Source organism: Aythya marila, assembly GCF_965140915.1.
Source record: "Aythya marila genome assembly, chromosome: 3".
Classification (NCBI taxonomy): domain Eukaryota; kingdom Metazoa; phylum Chordata; class Aves; order Anseriformes; family Anatidae; genus Aythya; species Aythya marila.
This window is the reverse complement of record NC_139044.1, coordinates 20,509,178-20,528,357: the sequence shown is the minus strand read 5'-3', so window position 1 is coordinate 20,528,357 and position 19,180 is coordinate 20,509,178. Positions and strand designations below refer to the sequence as shown.

Sequence of the window (19,180 nt, the reverse complement as noted above, 5' to 3'; positions counted from 1 at the left end):
TTTCTCTGTTTGGCTTCAATATTTCTCAACAAGAGCAACTTGGCTCCTATATAGCTGTGTGCTCATTAATGCAGGATTATGGTCCCTTTGAAACTCTTTCTGACGGTCTTCACCTTACAGATATAAGTATAGAACTAGATATTTGTGGGTTAAAGGATCAAAACTCAAACTGAAAGACAAAGGGTAAAATTGTATAAAGCTATAATTACCTCCAATGGGCTCAGTGTACCAATTAAATGCCACATTCTACCTTTATTTACACCACTTTCTGTCCAGAATGACCTCACTGACTTCAACTGAATGAAACATAAGTAAGAAAAACTGCATTATGTCTCAAATTATTTTATGCTAGATTTCAGCTTCACTAATTACTTGTGTCAGAGATTAGAAGACTGAAGACTAATCTCTTTGGAAAAGAGCATTTTACACAAAGATCCTGATGATGTTCTTATTTGCAATGTGAAAGTTCTAAATGTTTGCTTTTATAATGAAGTATAATGTGTTATTACAATATTTCTTTTTAATTCCAAGGTGAATGTTTTAAAAATTCTTAGGAAAAAAAGAGACAATGTGTATGCCCTTCAAAGTAATTAGCAAGTTTCAACAGTGATTGGTACAAAACAATTATTGTCATTGATCAGCACTGAACAGATAATTTTAAACAAAGTCATTGTGTGCTCAGCAGATTACAGCTTGTTAACGGGCAAGTTCTAAATGACCTCTTAAGCTAGTCAAATCAATGATGCATATTCCTCATTAAGTAACATCAAAATGTAAGTGGTCTTATAAATAATGTTTATTTTAAGCACTAAAACAAATGGCAAAACCTTGATATATCAAAAGCCATCTGCTCGTGGAAATATTTTTTTCCCTGGGATTACTTTTGCAGCTGAAAATTTATAATACCTTAAATCTTTTAGGAGAGAGAATAATTTTGCAAACTAGTACTCAAAAGTAAAATTGATCGAAACAAGTTCTCTCTTTTAATTTACAAAGGTGAAATTGATAGTTATGGTTACAACTAAATGCAATACAGGGAGACAGAGTTGTAGACTAACTGCAAAACTATGAGCATGTGCACACCCTCAATAATATTTCTAATATCAAAATCAAAAGGGCCTATCTAATCAGTGACTAGCAACTGGAATAAACAGTTCAATAATAAGGCAAAACTAAGTGGTCAAATTAAAAAAAAAAAAAAAAAAAAAAAAACACTGTTATTTTTCTATTTTCAGAATACTGAAGTGAATCAAGTTCACAATGTGTGAATGAAAAGCACTGTTGGCTTAGGAAACGTAAATTCTGGCCATACATCTTCCATGCACAAAGCCAATGGGCCTCAATCACTACTGACCTGCACCTTGGTTTGTTCTTCAGTAACCAGATAATGACAAAAAAACAATTTAGTGTTTCAGAATGGTAGCATTTAAAATCTGTTCTGCAGATATGGCTGCATAAGATTTAGATAGAGGAGAATTGGATTCTGACATTTGCAACTAAATAAAGGTCTGTTCTCTTGTTTTCTACTGATTTAAATTTCCATTAAAGAAAAGGACGACTGAAAAAATGGTACTTTGAAGATTTATATCACCTAATGATTCAACATTACATTTCCATTACAAATGAATGGGAACACATTCAATTTCTTTCAAAAATGAAAGACCAAATGCAAAACTCCATTTGATTAGAATACATAATTACCTTTGAAATTTGGTCTTCAAGTGCCTTCTAAAAGTACACAGCCAACTTTTGAGAGATGGCTTGCATCTCATGTTTTCCCACTGATTTCAACTGTATGAGTATACAATATTTATCCCCTGTGGAATACTTTCAAACCAGCTAACAAAGTAATAAACTAAAGCAATTGTGCATTTCTGAGCAATTTGATCACCTTCCCCTTTCATTTTTCTAACATACTCTAAATGTAAGATTCTCTTTTGTGTCTTTGAAAAAAACAGAAACTAGTCATAAACCTGATGAGAACCTAATGACACATCTCTTGACTCTGAGTTATCTGGGAGAGAGAGACCACAAAATTAAATTTCATTCTGGGCATCTTCCTACTTCACAGGAATCTCCCTGGCTTACTCTCCATCCTCACCACATCTCTACATTTGGTACAATTCAAAATGTAAGATGCCTAACCTAAAGAAATACAAGCCACTAAAGTAAAGCAGTTCTTTTTCACAAAACAAAAGAATTAAGGAAGGTAAAAAGATTTTATCTCAAGGATTATCTAATGTCCTTACCTTGTTTGTTTTCTTTATTTGCTTAAGTACAGTAACAAAGTTCAGGAAAAAAATAAATATTCTAATTTTAGTTTAAGATATTTTGCAGTTTTCTCCACAACAAACTTAATTTGCTGTATATTTATTAAAGTTCCAGAACTGCTTACAGTCTTCTTCATCTAGCAAAAATCACTTGTAATGTTGTCAATGAGATCAGTGCAGTTCCAAATCTATTTAAGCAATGAACTTGTCCTGTGTGGTGTAACTCTTTCGAGATTCAATACTTCATTTTTAATGTACTAACAAAAAGATATGTACCACTACTTCAGTGAACACTGAAGTCCTATAGTTTGTCAGAATATTAGATATATGTCTATATTTGTATGAATACTCCCAGATAGAATGTTTGTTTTATCATTATAGTATATGGTAAGGTACAATGAACATTTAAATGGGGCAAGCCACACACAAATGCCTTAAATTCAGCTACAGTTTTCAAATACATCCCAGACTACTAAGTGTAACTTTAATTTTTAACTATGTACTATTTCCCGCTGTTGCCATCAGCATATCAATCAAGTGTATATTATTCTGGTTTGCTCATTTTATTAAAAGCAAATTCGGATCGCAATTGACTTTTCATTTGTTTAACAAGTGAAGAAATATTTACCCTGACAGCCATTTCATTGTAGAAATTCATCTTCATAATAAAATATGCTGTCTGTGAATCAAGGAAAAAAAAAAAAAAAAAGATGGCATATATTTCAGTTACACAAAGACAGTGCTCCTATTTTTACATATAAAAGATAAGAATCTTTATACATAATACATAATAAGAGTTCTAGGCTTAGAGAGAATAAAATCAAACTTTGTATTGAAGAGATAGGCTTCCTAATACATAATGCAGGCTTAACCAGAAAAATCTATGGTAGTCAAACTAGGAGCTAATGGAGATATATGATCATAAAATGCTCTCCGCTGAGTTTGATAATCAATGGTGCTCTACTGAGAGTAGAATAACAAAGCAGAAATATTCACAAGTGCTGGTGACACATAGTATTGTATGATTTATTCACTGGGGTTCTTTTAGCCAAAACTCACAGAAACATAAAAGGAATTCATATTTCAAGACGTCTGGTTTAATGAAAAATTCAAAGAAATGCTGTCTTCAGTCGAAATCGTTCAAGGATACGGATGCAGTGATGGAGCAAAATTGTGCCTTCCAACCATCTGTACTAAATGTTATGTACTTAGCTGCCTCCTGAGTAATCCTTGGGAATTTTGTTTCATTTAATATTCATTTCAACATCATAAAATCATAAATACAATGATACCATGTTATAGTGAATCCCCTGATATAGAAAACATTTTCTGAAGTCCTGGTTTCTTTCCAATAAAGTAGAATTCCTCTCATAGTGAACGAATCCCCTATTATACTAAGCAATCACTTGGCAGCATAGGTTATTTTAATGGATACATCACTTTAAACTAAGCTTTCACATCTGTTCCGCCCTCTAATTACAAATGCAAAATGAACATAATTCACAATTGTATCATAAAAAGTAAAATATAAGTACTTTGAATGCAAGAGTATGTCCTTTATTTAGAACAACATGCAGCTTTTATGTGTTTCTCATGTTTTAGACACAAATCAAAGGCAAAAGTGCTTTCCCCTGATATAGTGATTTTCTCCCCCATGGCAAACAGGAATTCACTATAAAAGGGTTTCACTGTAATTAGTGTTATTTGAATTGCCTAGTCTGATCCAAAGCAAATTGTCTGTGGAGAGCAGCAGGACTGGATTATTTATCAACAGTCTGGGCAATTAAGAAACAGTTGGCTGCAATATGTTATTTACAAATGAACACAATGATGCTACTTCATTTTAAATTCTCTTTCTTCATTACATTAAGCAAGGCATAATTCCTGCAGTTTAATTAAGGTACATTTTAAATGCTCACTTTAATATTGTACCAATCTACTAATAACAGATACAGGAGAAAAGATATTCACTATTTGAAAGAAAAATGCAGGACTGCTAAATTAAAAAAAAGAAAAAAAAAGTTTTACTTATATATATATACACACATACACAAGTGCACTTTATATATACCCATACATATATATACATACATATATATGTAAGAGGGAATCTCAGTAACAAAGGTATGAATTAGAATAAATAGTGGACTCTATCTTCACTTTTCTCAGCTTAAATGTTTTCTAAGTGATGCTAACTGTAGATATTTGAATGAAATAATGGTTTCCAGGTCTAGGTATGTGCTTAAACAGTTCAATTAAATTGATGTAATTTTGCTTTGAAGCTCATCTTTTCTTTCTTTGGAAGAGAATGCAAGAGTTTCAGCACCACCAAATAGATCCATTACATTTTTAATGGAGATTTCTAAGCTTTAAAACGATCGCTATATTTCTGCCCATCAGTGATTAAATTAAACAATTTCATGCTTTTTTGTTTATTCTTCTCATATTTGAAGGCCGTGACCACTTTGATCTGAATTCACCCTAATTCACTGAAGACCCTAACTGGGAGGACTATTGTCATTATGTTCTTCATGTCATCATTACTGAAACAGGGAGATCACTTTTCCACAGCACTTGGTGAAGTACTGAAGGGCTCTGCAAATGCATCTCTCTATGCTATTTACAGAGATAGTCAATGGCAACTAGGCTCCTAACTCACATACCCCATTTAGGTGTGACAAATCTGGGCCTTATGCTACCACTACTTAACAAGGTCACACATAACAGAATGGGAATTATACATTCCTGCTTTTATTCAACACTGCTCTAAATCACAATTCAGTCAAATGGAGAATTGCTCTTACCACTTTGTCTTACAACTTTACCCTCGGACACAGCCAAAGTCTGTGTTGCCGTCTAGGTTTGTTTGCAAATGGATTTGCCCTCTGTTTTCTAATCTTGATTATCATGCCCTAAACTCTGTTACCACAAGTGATGGACAATGTGTTCATTCCTGTTCACAAAAGCATAGGCATAATTTAATGCTTAATTCAAGTCTGCATTTATGAGCTTTCCTAGTAAACAAAAAATTATTTTCTAAACTGGGTCCCTATTGTCCAGAAGACATGTCTCATATCCACTTTTCTCATGTTTAAGTGGAATTTATTGGATTTCAACTTGTGTCCGTTGCCTGTCATCATTTCACTGGGTGCCAGTTCCAAGGTCACATTGCAGGCTGAATCTCTGGGAAGAATTATCTCACCATCCCATTCACACTCACAACCACCCCACCACTTCCAAACTATGTAGTGCTTGTATCTGTCTCTGATGTTTATATATGTCTCCCCACTAGTTTACTTTAATGGCTATGATTCCAGAATATATTTGAATCTTTTTTGTATAAACTGCTGGGAACTTAATCTACTTTATCATTTTCTTACTATTTAAAAACACATTTGGGGACAACTTACAAATGTGTCCTGATCATGATTAGTGTTTTCTTTGTATTTAAACAGATAATACAAGGTAACATTTCAAAGGAGAAATAGAAATTTGATTGAAAGTAGATTTAAAGAAGGAATGAACATGTGGTCTAAGTCAACAGGCACTTTTTTTTTTTTATAGAGCAAATATGCATTTGCCTAATTTCTATTGAACTGGGAATTTAAAATTGGTTACTGAGTTGAAGCTAAACTATTTAAGATGATTTCAAACTATGCGCCATAAAAAACTCACTTTTTACAAATGCATATCCCTCCAAAGTGAGCTGAAAATATGCCCATCATGAATACCAACTTCATATACCAATGAAATGTTAGAATTCTATTTGCCTTAGCAGGTGATTTCTTGTCTTTGAGAAGCATTAAAACAAGGAACACTGACATACAGTTTGATTCATGTTCTGGTGTTTGCCTGGTTTTAAAATTCATCCTTTCCTGCAGATATTACAAGACTTTCAGAACCCACTACTACCAATGTAACTAAGGCATTAAAAAACCTACAGGGACTCAGTTTTTAATTTTAGTTTGGTATCATTATTAGGAATCGAACTTTTTTACCAAAGCATCTATAATTAGAATACAGAAAGGCACGTAACTCTGGTCATATAAGCACTATAAATAGTGGGATTATATGACTTAATATATTTTAAAAATCAACAGAAGCGGCACTAGAGGAGTTACAAATTAAATACTAGTAGTGATGCACATATGGACAGCCAATCTGATGAGCCTCAGCCTTTGTTATTTTCCGCATCAGTACCACTCACATTTCACAATTTTGAATATAATCATTAAAATGATTTATTATCAAGTAATCATGGGTATTTTGTGCATATGCTTTGCCTTGTTTGCTGGCAGCAGATACCAATCCAGTTATTATCATGAGAAAAATTTAAAGTGACCAAATAGTTTTCTATTTAACAAAAAGAAAACATAAAAAAAAATCTGTCATGTCAATTGTATTACTGCATTTCATCATCAGGAGTCATTACAAGTGTTATTAGCAAGATTTCAACACATATTAATGAATCTTTTAACTTAAAAGCTCCATTAGTCTTCTGAGAAGATTTTAGTTTCATTTTAAAATTTTCCAAATTTCACCCAGTTCATTAAAAAATTAAATTCACCCAGTCATTGAGTGTATAAAGATAGGGATGAATATAGGGAATGAACTTGAACTTTGTATCTAAATCTAATCTGAGAACATACAATATCGAGTACAGTAGTCAAAAGGGACAAAAAGATGCCTTTTTATCTGCTACTTGTATGGCTTTCAGGTTGGCTTCCAATCAGGCTATGCTACTTAGTCCTCTCTAAAGAGACAACAAGCACAAAATGAAGATTTTGATGGAAAATATGTTTTTCTATGTTGATTGTACAGTTCATAAGCTTGCTGACAGATTCTGTTTAAAGGTCTGGCTAATACTAGATAAGTGCCAGTATCCAGAATCCGGATGGATTTGTGGTAGGATTTAGAATGTGTTTTAAGTGGGTTTACCCAATATTTTGTTATATGTTATTCCACAGAACTTCAGAGTTGTCAAGGGCTTGTCAGTAATGTCTATTTGAATAACAGCACAAATACCAGGCTTTATTACATAAAGTCTTTCTTCTTTTTCTTTTCAGAAATATATTTTAAGAATGGAAAGCTAAGGAGTTTTCATGATGCTAGTTACCTTGGCTGGGTTATTATAGGGAATGTTAATTGGAAAGACTGTCTTCAAATGTAATGGGCAGATTTAAGAAAAGAGTAAAAAAGAATAAAGAAATAATAAAGACAAGACATAAAACACCTTCCATATCATAGATACATTGAGAGGTGGGACTTCTGTGAGTGACCTTTGAAGTTCCAAACCCTTGCTCAAAGCAGAGTTGATTAGAGTAAATTGTGCAGGTCTTCGTTCAGTTAGGCTTTGAGTATTTCCAAAGACAGAGACTCCATAGACATGGCTTGCACTCTCTGGACAATTCATTCCAGTATTAGACCACCCTCACAGTTAATCAAGCCTTATTTTTAAGTGGAATTTTATTTTTTCCAATTTGTGCCCACTGCTTTTCATGGTGATACCACAGGTTGGCCCTCTGGGAAGAATTAGCTTGCCATCTCACTTACAGGCTCACTCAGAACTCTGCAATGGACAGTAGGCATGGTAGTGATGTATTCATTTTGTATCTTATCTAGGCATGACTGTTTTTACAATCTTATTACATAAAAATAAGTCTCTGAAGTGACATCTTTTTGTTTAAAATATGAAAATGATTATTATTAACAATGAAATTAGCATTTCAACATGGCTGCACGGATGCTTTATTTTCATTAACAAATTTTAACATTATCATATCTCTCTTTTTCTAAAGAAGGTTTTCTAGATTAAACTAAATTTCCTTAAACTCAGAGACAATATTCAGTTAAGTCCCCCCTATTTGTTGTTGTTGTTGTTGTTGTTTTAAAACAGTCTTTTAAAACAACAACAAGCAAACAAACCTATCTAATCCAACTATTCAGCTATCTAACTTGTACTCAAAAATAAGAGCATTTTAGAAGATGGACTGAAAACCACAGCTTGGAAGGATGATTCATAATTAAGCCAGGTAAACTGGAAGAGCTAAAACTTTTAATTAGGTTACTGATAGATTGGGGTAGGGGGGTGGTGGTAATAGATAAACTTTCAGGCACACAAGTCCTTAGGCTCAAAAACATAGGAAGTATGGACTTTAGCCCATTATGGCTCAGGTTTTTTCCTTTTGCTTGACCTGTTTGTTTTGACTAAGAACAGCTGTTTAACAAAATTCATCATGAATAAATGACTATCAGGTAAAAAATATTGTAAAATATTAACATAAATTGATAAATTAGTGAAGCTAACTACATGTTAAGAACTTGATTGGTTTATGTTAAAGACAAATTAGCTCTTTCTTAATCTCCTAAACCTGTTAACAAAGCTTTTAGCCAGTATGCTATCATATACTTTTGCTATCTTCAACTCTGTCAAGGGAATTAGATTGACTGTGATCTGCTGTGTGCCTTAAGGCAAACCTCAAATACTTCAAGGTTCATTAAGTAAGAAATTTAAACCACTAAAACATAGAACAGCAGTATGTACAGTCATGGGCTTATTTTATTTTCAGAATTAAAAGTTCTGCTAGTGGGAAAAAAAAAATCTTGAAAAGCTCCAATCCTGCAATTAGCATCATGCAGGCAGGCTTCTGCATGAGCAGATCTTATTGCTGGTTTGGGAACAAATACTCCAGAGCTGCCAATGCTTCAGCACTAACTTAACTTGACCACCATGAGTGGGTTTACTGAAGTTAATGGCACTTTTCACGATAATAACAGTTAAGCACGTGTTTGTGTATATCAAGGATCAAAGTTTCAGTTTTTTAATTTCAAAGCAAATGAATGAATTACTTCATACTTATTCTATAAATATGTAAACAAGATTTTAAAACTAGTTTTCTACCTTCACTATTTTTCGGAAGTATCTTCTGCTTTGAAAACCTCTCCACCGCTTCTGTATACAAATCACCATTTTGTTCAGATGTCTAAAATGAAATATATTAAAAAGAGATAGTTTTGAAACATTAAAATGCAACTGTAAATACATAATTTTCTATTATTAAAAATAATGTATACTGTATTATCCATACTTGGACACAGGATATAATATCCTGCATTACCCATATCCAAGTTGGATGGGGCCTTGAGCAGCCTGGTATACGCGGAGGTGTCCCTGCCCATGGCAGGGGGGTTGGAATTAGATGATCTTTAAGGCCCCTTCCAACCCAAACCATTCCGTGATGCTATAATTTTATGATACTTGAAACAGAAGGTCACAGCAAACATACTTCACACCTACAGATGTGTATATATGCTTGTATATATATATGCACACATACACACTTCTGACCTAATATTTATACACATACATTGTTGTTGGAAAAACTTTCTTCTATATTATTAAAAAAAGATTTATGGAATAGCTGTAAGAATGTGATTTACAAGATAGATGATTTTAGGAACTCTTTTAAGCAATTTATCTGACCAATTCAAAATCCATATGGGGAAGAATTCATACCACCTAACTATGAACATCTAATTTAGAAGCCTTGTAGTACAGCAAGAGTCACTCAGTGGAGGCAGGCCTTTCCAGCAGGTGATTAAAAGCAGCCAAATGTGAGGGTAATTCAGAACACTCGCAAATGACTGTATTGAAATTGTGCTCCTAAATCCATCCATCTTTGGAAAGAGAACATTCATCTTTGGAAAGAGGACTGTGAGCAGGAGCACTGTACACGGTGGCAGAGAAAATCATCTTCTACACTCAGTGATTTACTTTTTCTTATATGCTCCTTATGACTATGTTGTTCTTCGTATGTTACAAAAGTCAGGTATGTCGTTAATAAATATAGATATGTGTTTGGAAGAGCAAAGTTCATATCAAATAGATTGGCAAAGACACTTGGGATTTCACTTTCTTCTACAGCATGCTGTTGTTACTCATGTGCTGGAAACAGAAGGGCATTCCTTAGTCTTCTCTGTCTTTGTAGGGGCTTTTGACATGGATAGCATAGCTGATATTCCTTGGAGGGCTAAAATACCATATTTGTTTGCCTTCTGAACACATGCATGTGATGGCTGCATCCTGTGACAACACACTTGAAGCAGCAATGGACAATGGATTACCAGTGTTTCTTTTTCAAACAAGTGCACATGTAGTCTGTACCCATTGGTCTTTCAGTGATTAATGTTTTTTAGCCTAATAATTCATTAGGCTCAATACAATATATCTGGGTGATACAGAACGGCTTGTGACAAGCATGAGGTCAAACTAGAAGATACAACAATCCTTATCCTTCACAGTCTTAAGTTTAATGAAGATAAGGAAATTCAAGGAAATGAGTTTGACCAATTGGGCTTATGACCAAAAATGAAGAAGGGTCTTCTGGGTGGAGGGACCAACTACACTGCTTCCAAAAATATGTTGTATATGGCAATTTAAAGAAAGAGTGATTGTTTTTTTTTTCTTTGTTTTGTAAGTGGAGAAAAATATGTAAAGAAAGATCTTTAAATACGACTTGTTCAAGCTGAGCTGTGGAAGTTAATTTTCTACAGCAAGAATCCTGTTACCATACACTTACTAGGCAATTTTTGTCTAAGATCCACAGTAAGAGAGATAAGAAAAGTCTATGTAAACAGCTTAACTGAAGAACGTTATTTTCTCCAGTCATGTCAGCATCTCTCAGACAATACTGTCTATTAGTATCTATTAGCATAGCGTTGGTGGGACTGCCAATTATATTCTAAGAGTTTGACTTATGAAGTGGTATCAAAATAAGTACTTGTTTTCTCATTGAAGTTATTCATGGATAATAAGAGAGTGTCAAAGGTGCCCTGCCGTGTATTCCTCATAAATAGACAGGGGAGGGTCAGGCTGGGGGGGTAGGAAAAGATTCTTCGCCTAGAGGGTGGTCAGGCACTGAAACAGGCTCCCTGGGGAAGATGTCACGGCACCGAGCCTGGCAGAGTTCAGGAAGCATTTGGACAATGCTCACAGACATAGGGTTTGATTTCTGGGGGTCCTGTTTGGAGCCAGGAGTGAGGCACAGTAATTCTTATGGGTCCCTTCCAACTTGGGATATTTTATGATTCTATATTGAAGACGGACTGTTTCTTTGCTACTTATTAGCTGCTTACTAGCATCTTGCCATTTTAATTGCATATAGCTATGAAAATCAAAAATAATTGTTTTTTACAGTGGCCCAGCATATGCTTCATTCAATTTAAAAGCAGAATAAATGATAGACTGTTTTTTTTTGTTGTTTTTTTTTTTTTCAAAATTTTCTCATTTTATTAAAATCAAATAATACCATGAGAAATTTTGGAACTAAATTCAAGTACAAAATACAGATTAAAATAAGCCTAATATACTACCTCAGATAGGCTCGGACTCTGCATCCTCGAAACCAGCTCTGAATTTTGACAGCAGCTTTGTACTTTATTTTTCTGTCTTCATCTACACATCTGAAAACATGAAAAGTAGTAGTTACAGTAATCATAGAAAATATAAAAAGTAGTAATACCTATCAGCATGATAATTTAGTACCAAAACAGAAAAAAAAGTCCTTTTAAAATATTTCTTACTGTTGAAGCTTGTGATGTTTTTCCCTGGATTTTTCACCTACAGTTAAAATTTTAATTCTATGAAGTTTAATAATATTGCATAACAATATAATTTAGGTTAGTTGTATAGTGTGAATATAAAAAAGTTAAGTCCCCTACAGAGGACTGGAGACTTGATAGCCTGTAATCAATTTTAAAAATTTAAAAATGAGTACAGAAAGAAGGACTAAAAAAGATTGCTAAATAAATATTAAATTTATAAACTTTATTGGGATTAGACAGTAATGGAAAAATGCAACAGATTGCTTCAGAACAATACATGAATGAACCCAAACCATGCTACCTACTACTACAGAACTAAAATATTTTTTAAAAGATATGAAAACTAAATATGACTGTAAGCTACTGCAACACTAAGGTATCACAACCTACAGGTGATATAATGTTTGGAAGAGTGTAATTCTTATTCCCATACAATACTGAATACGCATGTCAGCAAATTATGTTCTTCTGTTGTAGGTGAAAAATCTGGATAATTCTTTAATTAGGTCTGATTTATAACAAAAACTGGACAGCTATGTATAAAATTGGATATCCCTGGGAATATTAAGTAACTTAACTACAGTCAATATTATCATAATAAATATCAATTCAATCAATAAGAAGTGTTTATTAAGGGTAAGAACTAGTTTTAAAACATTGTTTTACAAACAACACTTTTATTTTTATATTACTTGAAGAGTAATATTCTTCATCAGTATATCAAAATATCTGGTATATCAGAAGGGAATTTAAAGAAGATAAATATGGAAAAGAGGAAGAGATGAATGAAGAAAAGTGAGAGACGAATGTAAGGGGAAAATACAAGTTAGAACAATGAAAGCATATGAAAGAAATTAGATGTAGAAATTTGCAAATTTCAGAAGGCCTGGAATGGCAGAATATGGAATCTAAATGTGGCTTAAAAGGAAGAAGAAGCCAGGAATTAGAAACAAATGTTATTAGTAATTTGGAGAGATTCCAAAGCGATAATCATGGGGATCTTTTACACAGAATTATAGTAGTCAGTGCAACAGTTAATTGAGTCTTGACAGGACTTTGTGCACCGGGAATTCAAAGACATGGATTTTGGAGATAACGTAAAAATGAAACTGGCAGATTATTGGTGTGTGCTGCAGGCAGGCAAGGAGGGAACAAAATGAACCAAAAGAATTAGAAAACATGCTGAGATTGCATGATCGATTAATACAGATGCCAGAAGAACTGATGAAGTAGAAATGATGCAGAGAAAGATAAAGAATTTGTTTTTAAGTTACATGAGAAGAAAGGTTATCTATAAAGAGATACTAGTAAGGCAGCTGAAGATGCAAGATAGATGGAGATGGAGAATTAATGACTTCAAGGAAATCTTCAAGAACTATTAGTTGCCAAAGACTGGTGTTGAATGAGGAAGTACAAAGTAAAGGCACACGCAGAAGCAGAGAAAGAAGCACAAGTGAAAGGACCTCATCCTCATCAAGTTAGAAAGTAATTCTGTGAGATAGTCTTGCTTGTCTTCTTTCCATGGCTATTAGGAGAACAGTAATTGTGACAAAGCAAAAAGGCACATAAGGAAAACTGTGAATCTAAACGAGACTAATGAAGAGATTTTTCAGAGAATTAAAGAAGAAATCATGACTATGATGAGTTTCAGTGCCAAGGGGTAGAAACCAGCTATGAGATCATCTCTAGCTTTATTTATTTGTTGTTTGTTTGTTAGTTTTTCCAAATGTCAGAGTCAAGTTTATGAACTTAAAATTTTATCTTAATATTTTATATTTTTTATATTTTTATCCTATTTTTTGTTAGCAACATGTTTACCAAATAGTTAAATTTCTTGCGCCTGCCACAGAATAACAATTAGGCTACTATTAATTAGTTTTCTTATCTAGCTAATATTAGTGAGTTCTTGCTGTTGTTTCAACATTAACTGCCTTGGAAAACACTAACAAAAGCAATTTTTATCTGATAAATTAGTATTATCTTCATTATATGTCATGAAAAACTAAACACCAATTTAATACCAGAGATCAAGAAGCGTTAGCTCGGCTGCTATTATAGCAGCTGGTGCAGCATGTGCCTCCACATCACGTTACAGAAGCACCCATTTTTCTCATCATCTGACATACATCAGACATGTTCCAGAACCTAGAAACTGTGGAAAAGAGATCTTCTTTTTTACACAGGACCACAAAACAAGTCAATATTAAAGCTGACATATACACTAGAGGGCTTTCTTGCTATTTTCTTGTCTAGCTTCCTAGACTTCATAGGAAGCAGCCACTTCCAGAAATGAGTTTGATGAAAAACATATGAGCATATTTGAAAAACAATATGAACATATTTGGCCCTGGCCAAGCAGCCACAATCACAGCCTGGAAATAAATGTGGGACTGGCCTACTCAGAGGTGGTAGCTCCCAAACCAGTCCTATCCATTGGGCACTGGCCAATAGCCATGGTCTGCTTCTGGAAGAGCAGAAGCCCAGCTGAGACGTTAGAAGTCCTTAAACTTTTACTTAAGTGGATCAAGAACAGACTTATGTTTCTTGCAATATAATTCCACAAGCACTTACAGCTGGCCTTGCCAGAAAAAGAAGTGGTTTGGGGCTTAAGTCGTTGAAGGCAATATCTGCCATTCTGATCAGAATGCATAGTTGTCATACAGTTTGAATTAAGCTTTCAGAGTTCCAAATACTTCTCAAAGACTTAAAAAAAATAAAAAAAATAGTTATGATCAACATCTAGCATATAGATGTTACAGCATATAAAAGTAGGCTCCTGGAAAAATAAGTGAATATACTAACAGGTCTTGTATATTCTAATGCTTCTGCTGAGAAATTGCAGCCTCAAGGTGCAGACTTAAGGCCTCTTTGTGTTGTACTGTAAATGGGTAAGTCCTCCCCTAGAAAGGTACTTTCCCTAAAAGGACAGACAGTTTAGAAGACCCCATGCTCTGAGACTAATGCAATTCTGTGTAAAGAATGACAGGAACATTATTAAGATCAGAAGAAGAACCATGTTAAATCGATCACTGGTCTAACCATAATCAAGAGGCAGGACATTACAGTCATCAGCCTGTCCTGATCTTTAATGGAACAGATGTAAAGTCGTGAAACAGCAAATGCATTCTGAAAGATAAAGATGGTTTTCCAATTTGGGATTTACTTTACGGCACTTCAATTACTGTGCTCCCCCTGCAGCAGTAATTGCTAGCAAGAGTACTTAGTTCTCACCAGAGTCACTTTAAGTCAAGCTGCTCTGGACGTTCTGTATGCTCTTGATGTTATACTAAGTTCTGCTTTTAGGTCTTGATAGATAGGCAAAGAAAGAAAGAGTTTTGTTTTGTCTTAAAATTTGCTTGGTACACATGGAAATCCTTCAGGCTTTACCACTGAAGGTAGCTGCAAACAGTGCAACTCATACAAACAAACAAACAAGTACTTTGCCATCTATATTCTTCTACACTGTCTGATACTTTATAACAAGTTAGGTCTTTTGGGGGATCCAGTATTTCACTGCAGAATATTGGCTTTAAAGAGTAAAGTGGTTTTTAAATATATCACATATTTTTGTATGAATACTATCCAACTACTTGTGAATGATGAGTGAGTTCACAGATTACCCTTACTCATGCTCATAGCATCCCAAATTTGACAACTGTAACTGATGTATTACTTTATATAGAATAGTTCTGCAACTGAAACTAAAGTTGTTCTTTCATTTTGCACAAAATACTTCAAAGACCACTGCAAAATTGACACACTTCAATACCCAAAGTCTATTTTTTAAATTTAAAAGGGGCCCATCAAAATCTCTAAACAAGATATTCTGATATGTTTCATGGTTTTACTCACAGCTTTGCTGAAAAAGTTCAAGATTTTCACCCTAATGAACAAATATCAGATTACTGATCAGGCCTTTAGTTGCTCAGATGGAATGCTCTCATGTAAATTCTCAGCTGAAAAGCTCTGAATTTCAAGAAGCTGATGGATTATAGCCTATTCTTAAAAGGAAACAATTCATTTTTGGCAAGCTGTGCCAAAAAACAAATCCCCAAACATCCAGCATGCTGCCCTCCAATGGATTTCGACGTCTGGCTCAGCCTGCTCTTTATAACCTGAAGTATGTGAAATACAAGTATAGTCTGCTGTAACTGATGCTCATTTAGTGAACTACTGTGTGTACAGCCATGAGAGTATGAGCTAAAGTTCAGCAAAAGAATGGGAATGCTCTATATGCAGGCAGGACTTGACCTCTCAACTTTTAGCAATGTTAGAGCCGTGTTAGTCATGCTAACATTGTTGTAATTGGTTTCTAAAATGACACATTAAACAGTGAAGAAAAACCAGAAGTATCCTGGATATGATTTTTTTTTTTCTGTTTGAGTATTAATGTTATATGCACACTAGCAGCAACAATACATTTGAATAATAGGGTTTACAGTACAGGTGCATGAAATATTAAGAGCTCTCAAAATATCTTATTTCCTAAAATCTGACATGTGAAAAGTTGCCACCTTCATGGTCAGAAAACCCTGCAATGCAAAATGGCCCCTCCACAAAGGGGACACTAGCGGGGGGATCCTGTCAGCGTGCTGCTCTGTAGGTGGAGATGTGGGTAGGACAAGCATCTGTTTCTTCTCCTGGCATAAAAAAAAAAAAAAAATCTTTCACTTGGCAGAAAAAGACTAAACGTATCTCAGGTACTAGAAACACAAGCTGTACAGTCTGCTTTACAGAGCTCAACTTGAAGCAGTGCGGATCAGAGCCACCAGCTCTCTCAGCGACGGGGGGATTCTCTGTCAATCTAAATAAATAAGTAAGTAAATAAATAAATAAATAAGCAGACAGCTGACAAGCCCAGGCCGGGGAGGTGTATGGGACCACCGCAGGCTCCAGCCCCTGGCTTTGCGGGCGCCCCTTTGCCCTCAAAAAGAGCCGGGGGGCCGGAGGGGGGAGGCTGCGAAGCCACCTATTTTTGGCGGAGCGCCGCCATCTCGCAGCCGGGCCCTCCGGGTACCTGTTCCTGCGGAAACACTCCTCCCGCAGCGCCGGCAGCCGGGCCCGCAGCCGGGCCAGGGCGGCCATGCTGCCCCCGCTGCCTCCGCCTGCCCGACGCCGCCGCCGCCATGGCAACGGGCCGTACCACCCCGCGCCGCCCGCGGGTAGACCAGGCCGCCCGCGGGTAGACCAGGCCGCCCTCGGCCCGGCCCGGCGCCGTGCGGGGAGCGGGGCCGGCAGCGGCAGCCCCGCGGGGAGGGACCGAGGGGACGGCGGGGGGCGGTAAGCGAGGAGGGGGCGCGGTGCTGCCGGCGAGGAGCCGGGGAATGGGAGAGATGGTGGCGGCCGCCTTCCTGCCGGGGCCCGAGCCGCTTCCGGGCCCTCCCGGCGGGGGCCTGCGGAGCAGCGCGGCCGCCTCCTGCCCCCGGCCCGGTGTGTGCGGAGCGGCGCAGCCTCCCCGGGGAGCGGCCGGGGGAGGGAGGCGCCGGGTTCATGTTGCGGGGCGCCGAGCACAGCCCGACCCCAGCTCAGGCGGCGAGGACGAGCTGGTGAGGGCGGGCCGGGGGGCGCCGGCCCCGCGGAGGGCCCCGGGGCAACGCCTGGGAGCCGGGGAGGGGGCGAGGTGCGGGGAGGCGGGGGGGTCCCCGCTCCTTGCTGCTGGCCTGGGGAAGGGGGGCTGCAGGGCTGAGGGGGGCTGCAGGAGAAAGGGGCTTGGGAGGGGGGCTTTATTTTCGGGGAGGGGGTGTGCAGGGCCCCTTGCACGCCTGCCAGGCTCCCCAGCAGCAGGGGGAGGAAGGATTGTCCCCGCGCTGCTGGAAGAGGATGGCGGGCACGCAAACGAAAGCTGGTGGCACGGGGGAGTTTTATTTCTTGCGTTGTGGCAGACCTGTCAAAGGCCCGGGCGCTTTGGTGGAGGTTGTGGAAACGGCCGGTGAGGTGTGGCTGCCGTCCTGAGGCTGCTCGGTCGCGAACCGAGCATCAACAAGTGTGGCTGCAGCCGATGAGCAAGGAAAGCTCAGCCAGTGCTGCTGCGGTGTAATTCACACGTCAGCTGTTGTGTGTAAGCCCAGATATTAGCATAGTGACTCTAAAGGGTGTATCGCTTTCTTCATGGGACTGTGGAAACTGGGTAACAGAAGAGAGCAATGTGGGTTTTATTAATACGCCATGGAGGCGTAAAGGCTGTAGGTGAAGAGACTCGATGGAACGGAGCTGAAAAACCAATTGTTGTTTCCTTCAAAACTTGCTGTTTTTAATTTCCTATGTGAAGTTTTCAGTATCTTGTGGTATGTTAGGTACCACTTGGTGTGTGTACCTTTGTTTCACTTTAACTAATGGGAGTGGAGAGGAGTTTGGTACTTCTTTTATTTTGTTTTTCTTGAATATTGATGATAGTTTGAGGCCTGGGTTGAGGCTTTGCCACTTTTTCTAGAGGGAGCGTTATGTATACAGTCACCTGCAGGTAGGGTTGCCAGGTCTTCAACAGGTTTTATTTTATAGATCACTTTGCTTCTTACATGGCAACAGGAAAAAAGAGGAAGAAAGAGGCTTAGTTCTTAATTTTCTTACAGAATGAACTTCTTCCTCCTACATTTCAGCTGATACCACCACTTTGTGTGTGTGTGTGTGTGTGTTGGGGGGGGTAGTATTTCTATGGCTTTTTAGGTTTTGATAAATGAGAAACAGTCCTAATTAGAAAGCATTTTGCATAGGTAGTATACAGTTCTAGAAATAATACACCAGCATTGGTAGGCATATGGATGTGCCCGTAAATGTAACTTCTGTTGGTTGTAGTCTGTAAATCTTCTGAGAATGAGGTATGCTCTTCTGGCAGAATTATTTTTATTTCAGTACCAAGACTGTCTATAGTAGTAACTCTGTCTAAGACGTTCATAGCTTGTATCTTCATTCTGGGAAAGTTTTCATTATAGACTTAACATGTCTTTTTTCTTTAAATTTAATTATTTTGTGTCTATATATATTCATTTGGTTCCAGAGACTTTAAAAACAGTGTTCAGCAACACAAGGTACAGGAGCTTGGCATATTCTTCTGTAACTGTTATTAGACAGTTATATATAAATGCACTGCCTAGAGTTATTCAGCACAATTATTGAAGCCCTATTTATTATCTATAGGATTGTTAATTTAGTAATTCTGAAATACTGCTAGAAGTCAGATTTACTTCTTCCAGGTTTGTCTGGCCCTAATTTTCAGGAGGACCAGCAACATAATCAGCTGATTAAATTCCATTTTTCCTCAAATACTATTAACTTTTCCTCGTGTAGATCAAGTGCAGGGGAATTCCTAA

The 19,180-nt window shown here is 36.9% G+C and overlaps 2 protein-coding genes across 2 annotated transcripts in view; one reads left to right on the top strand and one right to left on the bottom strand.

Annotated features, from left to right (window-relative positions):
* Positions 1–17,001, bottom strand: part of SPATA17 (spermatogenesis associated 17) — a gene marked incomplete at both ends in the record, with an annotated part of 95,053 nt that extends 78,052 nt beyond the window's left edge. The window contains 5 exon segments of the mRNA XM_082758168.1: positions 2,899–2,949; positions 9,172–9,253; positions 11,643–11,732; positions 16,891–16,964; positions 16,966–17,001. Coding sequence (XP_082614294.1) covers positions 2,899–2,949; positions 9,172–9,253; positions 11,643–11,732; positions 16,891–16,964; positions 16,966–17,001 — 333 coding nt within the window.
* A 273-nt stretch (positions 17,002–17,274) lies between these two features.
* The window catches only part of GPATCH2 (G-patch domain containing 2), a 117,710-nt gene continuing 115,804 nt past the window's right edge, over positions 17,275–19,180 (top strand). Inside the window, exon 1 of the mRNA XM_082757730.1 lies at positions 17,275–17,419. Coding sequence (XP_082613856.1) covers positions 17,364–17,419 — 56 coding nt within the window. The 5' untranslated portion in view covers positions 17,275–17,363. The remainder of the gene's footprint in view (positions 17,420–19,180) is intronic.